Below are 5,495 nucleotides of genomic sequence, written 5' to 3' on the forward strand. Positions count from 1 at the left end.
GAACACTCAGACTCGGTGGCTCCTACACAGGACTGACGGCTTCCTGCTGCACGGATATTTCGACATACCTCAACAAGCGGCAAGCAACGACAAGGGTGTATCCCTGGGAGGGCACGCGGTGTCGTACATTACCAAAAGGACCTGCAGTTTTTCGCAGGTCTAGAGGTGCTCAAACTGCTTTGGAGAAACCTTACAAGGCCGGAGGCTGTGCGACCTCTGAGGCATCCAAGGCCTCAGAGGTCGTCAGAAGGTTTTAGGCTTTCGAGGGGTTACAGCCTAAAAAGGCAGCCTTCAAAGGGAGTTCAAAGCTTAAATGACTTGATCACCTTATAGAGGTTACCACTGCAACGGTCCAGAGTTTGGCAGCCTTGCATGTCTGCAGGCTTGCCTGCAGGATCTCACAGCTTTAAAGGGATCGTGTAGGCCAACAGTATCAAAAGGCGGCTAAACAATATAACTTATCTACGCACATACCGATCATGGATTATCGAAGAGACGGCCTCGGTGGCGTAGAGGTGGAGGAGCAGCTGCTGCAATTTGAGCAAGCGATAGACGACCTGAGGGAGGCCGTCCGTCAGCTTGCTTCGAATCCGCTGACAAACAGTCAGGATCGACAAAAGCACATAATTCAAATAAATAAGCTTAAACAAGAGGTACGAATAGGCAAAAAAACAAACTGTTGGAGACTCCGTCTATAGGGAAGTTCGGAGCATTTTCGTGTGTTCAGTCATCGTCTGTAGTTCTTGTTGCGGTCCATTGGGAGTACTATATGCGTAGGCTTGTGTGCTTGGGTCTGCGTGGCTAATCGAGTTGCATTTCATGCGTGAAACTTCCCTCTCTGAGTATGTGCGGGCAGTGGGATGCGCACAGCCAACTGAGAACCAGCGTGTCTGTTNGTTCTGTTGTGTATTAAATATTTCAGGCGACAGTTTGCATGCGTTCCTTGGCGTTGGAGCTGCGATGTTCGTCATCTGTGTTGAGTCCGGAAGCTATCTCACGCCTGGTGCGGCGCCAGCAGCTGCTGCAGCAACAGTTCAAAGAAGTGGCCGCCGAATGTGAAGAGCAGCTGCTGTCCGTAAGCAAAGACGAACTGCTGCAACGCTATGACAGAGCCCATGAACAACCACAAGAAGAAGCAACAGAGGCGTGCCCGCAACAACAACGACAACAACTAATCACGCTGGGCGACGAAATCCAGGACCAAACGGAGGTGAAACCAAAATTAAAAGTGAAACCTAAATAAAATTAGTAACGAGGGGGAATGGATTGCAGGTGGACGCGTCAAACGCCTCAGGTGTCTTTTGGATTATTCCGCGTTTTGCTCTCGTTCTTGACTGCTGTTTCATTGCCTGTTGTCATCTGCGTCGTTTGGTTCCTCGGGCGTCTCTCGGGGTTCGTCTGTCTGCCTCCTAATTTATTTATTGTTGTTCCTTGTGTGTCGTTTGCTGTGCAGCTGAGCCTGGCGCGGACGCAGCAGCAGGCTGCGGAGACGGAGGAGATGGGGGGGGCCATACTGCAGCGGCTGCAACAGCAGAATGAGCAACTCGACAGCGTGAAGGACGGCCTGGAGAACGTTGAAGTAAACATCGGTCGCACGAAGAAGACAGCACACGCAATTGCGAAGAACGCAGCCCATGACCGCTGTCTGCAATGCCTCTGCTGCTGCGTCGTGATCCTCCTTATCGCCTCAATAGTCCTCATTGCCCTGCCAGGCAAATGACAGATGCAGCTGTTGTTATATGCCGCTGCGCATGCAACTGCAGTGCACGGAGCAAGTGGCTCAGTTGCAGCAGCCAGGAGGCCACTGCTCATCGGCAGTTCAGAAGACCTGGGAGGCACGTACGGAAGAACACTTCATGAACTCGCAGCTGTTTTCTGTAGGCGAGAGCGTCGGCCCTTCTTCCTGGGCGAGGGATACGACGCTGGGGTAGGGCTTTTCTGCGTTCATTTTAACGCCTGTGTGAGCTGCAGTTTTATGAAGGATCCCCTGTACTCCACGTGCATATCCAGCCGACGAGGCGCCTCTCTCAAGCCTCCGGAGTCCAGGGTTTCTAGTTTCAGAGATAAAGAGTTCGCGCTGCACTGTTGTCGGCGCGCCCCATGCGTGTGTAGTAACTCAGGGGAGGCCACATCACAAATGAAGCCTAGCAAGTCATTCTATACCCCTTTCGTTTCCTTTGGCTAGACTTGTGTCCTCGTTTCATGGATGTGCACGAACTTGCGTGCTCCGCTGATAGTCATTTTGTGTTTGTAATTTGTTTCGTTAACAGTGTGTTTCGTTCATAGCTTGTGACAGCGAAGGCGTGCACCGGGGCATTCAAATGTTTGCATAAGCAATCGAGTATGCGGAGCAAAGTTAATTATTTGCAGTTTGTAAGATACATCACGGATTAAAAGTGTTAGAAAGAGGCGAACGCGTTCATGCGTGATTTTACGGCGTAGTGCGTACGCGGAGCAGGTGCCTACACACCTGGAAAGGAGGAGCGGCAGCGCATACCTGTCAGTAGGCCCGAATCTCCCTCCACTTGTGCGTCTTTGAGCGTTTTCTGAGCGACGAGCCGCTCTGTCCGCCGCCTCCTCTGTTATTTCCCGTGCGGAATCCGTCTGCTTCCTCGTGGGATGCATGAGCCCTCACTTGGTTCACAGCCATCCCAAGGCGTCGCCGCAATGCCTTCGCCTCTACCGGGTTCACTGCCCAGCCAAGGTGGGGCAGCTGAGGGTCTGCAGCGCCATCAGGAAAAGGCTGCCTCATGGGGTGCATGCTCTGCGGGCTGGGTAGAAAGTAAGGAGAGTAACGCCGCTGCTCTTCTCGCATTCGCATTTCGTACAACTCCTTGCCCCTGAGGTGTTTGTATAGCGCGTGGCAAGGATCAGCACGAGCAGCAGCGCTAGCAAATGATTTCCACGGGAGTGCCCACTGCTTAACTTCAGGATTTCGGTCGTAAAACCGAATTACCGCCTTCATCTTTTCCCCAAGGACGCTGCGCAGCTCTTCCGGGGGCGTCCGCAGCAAATACTCATCCAGTCCTCCCGCGTCGTCGATTGCGTGGAGCGCTGAAGTCGTAACTTTTAAGTTTTTCACAACTGTATTCAAACCTTCGGACTCAAAGTCCTTTTTGAGTACATTTGGCTTCAGCTTGCGCCGGTGCTTCCGCAAGGAGAAGGATATCTTTGTGTAGTAGTTGTAGTCCTCGTCGTGGAATAGACCGCACTGAGAAGCAGCAGAAGGCGGACGCCCGTACGCCTTCACAGGTATAGGTGGGAGGATCTGCTTCTTCTTAAACCCCTTCTGCGCTCCTCGACCCAAACACCGCAAATACTTCCCAAAAAGAGACGCGTTGCGCAGCATCTTTATACAGACATCCCCATATGCGCAGAGACAACAGGGTATACGCAGACACCACAAGGAGATTCACGGATCTGATGCACTCCTCCACTTCTGCCTCCCTATGTAGCGGACGGCTGCGAGGAACAACGTGAGGCGGTCTTCTGTGTTGAGGCTTCGCCAGAGCACACGAGAGGCGAAGGCAGCCGGTGTACCTTGCAGTGGAAAGAAGACAGGAACAAAACTCTGGGAATTTAAGCAGGCTAGAAAAAGGGGAACCAGTAGTGCTGGGAAACAAAAGTGGTCCGAGAGGCAGTGTATGCACAACCGGACGAGTGACACGACCAAAATAGAAAAGTGTGTTGTCGTGGAGCTCGTCGTTCTTCCCAGAAGCTCGAGGATCCGTCAGGACCCCTTCGGAGTTTCAAATTCTTTGGGCACTCGAGCAAGAGAAATGGAACACTGAGTAAAGAAGAGGCAAATAAACAGAACCATCGACAAACCGGCACCCGTGGGGGCCCACTTGCGGCCGGCCCGCCAGCCGATCTGTACGCTATGACAGCCAAAATAAGATTAAGCTATTAGTAGAAATAAACAATCGAGGAGAGATTTTCAAGTGCCATTTGATCAAGAGCCCTTTTTGATGCTGCGAAGAAATTGCATGCATGACTCAATCGTTCATACAGTCCCACTCCCAGCTGGCGATACCTCTGCAAGGGTACACACAATAACTGCCTGATACGCTCGAGTTAGAATATTCATTGGGAAACGTTGAGTACTGTAATTATAGTAGACGTGTTACCTAAACTAATTTCACCTTCTGCTTGCTCGGCTGTGCAGACCAGTCGACTAGTTGCGGTGGCCCGACAAGTCTCTTCACACTGCAAATATTCCCCCTGCTACGTTCTTTGATTCAAAGTCAGGTTGGAATCGACATGACAGTACCCACTTGCCATTGGATCTTCTCCTCTCTGGCTGTTATTCGCTCGCCTGTCTGCTTATCCCCGCCCATTTGCCGTGCTGCTTGTATAAGCTTGGAGCCCGTCGGCTTGTCTGTATCCACTCTTCATTTTCCTGTATCATTGACACTCAAAAAGAATCAGGACTAGCCTTTTCCTTTACTTACTCCCCTTCCCTCCACACGCACGCTACCGTGCGGTCGCCTAGTGCGGCCGTTACGTTGCCCCTCTACCGAGGTACAGTTTTTCTGCCTCTACTTCTACCTTTCTTCCGGGCCCGTCCGCTTGTTTAATCAAAAAGTTTTATTTCAGCTGTCCAAAGGCGAGGGAAAAGATGACGTTTCTGCATGCTGCTGCCTGCGCCGCCTTCTGCTTTGGTCCGGTGGCGGCAATCTACAAGGCGACGAATCTGTGGGTTCATTCTTCAGTATGCAGATATCCCAAGCAAACAACCCAGCATTCTGCCGTATGAAATTTCCAACACCTTTGTCTCGGGGTCACTTGCTTTCATTTATTCCCCCTACGGCCTTACCCCTTGCCTTTGCCGCATCCCTTTCCTGTGCAGCGCTGACCAGACTGGCACGAAAAGACTACTGGCACTGGCAGCTGCCTTTTACTTCATTAATCTTATTGGAAAGGTGAATAAAGCCCGTTCTCCGCTCACTCTAGCCGGCGTTGCCTCGACGCAGGTGTGGTTTGCGGCGTTTCATACGCCTAGAAAGCGCAACCAAGAAAGCCAGTAACGTCGTTTGTGCTTCTTTTGTGTGTAACTCCTTTCATGGTTCAGAGCCTCATTGTCGCAACAGTGCTTCCGGCCACGTGCGAGAGCTCCATTTTCTGCAGCGTAAGGCTTTCCAACTTGCCGTTGCTTACCGCTGTGCCTCTCGGTAGCGTCTCTCTGCCTCTTCCCTGATATGCATTTCCTTTTCCCTCTATCCCTTTAGCGCCTGCCTCTGCCCTTGTGCGCCTCCTAGATGTTTCCATCAGTGCATCATCTCGGTTCTTCTCTTTGTTTGCTTCTCTTTCGCTTTCCCGGCCTCTCCACTGCGTCGGACATGAATCCCTCGATCCTCTCTGTTGGTGACAGTGCAGGTTTGTTTGGGCTCTTCGTTTTTGTCTTAGTTGTTTCACGAGGATGTGCTACTGATTGTTTTTTCAGGTACTAGTTGACTTAGTCACGGTTGCTATGGAACTCGGAAACATCCATCTCC

General features: G+C 51.6%; 2 protein-coding genes across 2 annotated transcripts; one reads left to right on the forward strand and one right to left on the reverse strand.

Annotated features, from left to right (window-relative positions):
- Positions 1–479: 479 nt before the first annotated feature.
- On the forward strand, positions 480–1,931 carry EMH_0015240 (vesicle transport v-SNARE domain-containing protein, putative; the record flags this gene model as incomplete). Its single annotated transcript, XM_013493986.1, has 4 exons — positions 480–653; positions 923–1,210; positions 1,454–1,579; positions 1,764–1,931. 4 exons carry the CDS (start codon positions 480–482, stop codon positions 1,929–1,931), a joined length of 756 nt encoding a protein of 251 aa, XP_013349440.1.
- A 569-nt stretch (positions 1,932–2,500) lies between these two features.
- Positions 2,501–3,349, reverse strand: EMH_0016350 (uncharacterized protein; the record flags this gene model as incomplete). The annotated part of the gene is made up of 1 exon (XM_013493987.1): positions 2,501–3,349. The coding sequence occupies one exon, from the start codon at positions 3,347–3,349 to the stop codon at positions 2,501–2,503; it is 849 nt and encodes a 282-aa protein (XP_013349441.1).
- Positions 3,350–5,495: the final 2,146 nt, after the last annotated feature.

Source organism: Eimeria mitis, genomic scaffold, assembly GCF_000499745.2.
Source record: "Eimeria mitis Houghton genomic scaffold, Emh_scaff1, whole genome shotgun sequence".
Classification (NCBI taxonomy): Eukaryota; Apicomplexa; class Conoidasida; order Eucoccidiorida; family Eimeriidae; genus Eimeria; species Eimeria mitis.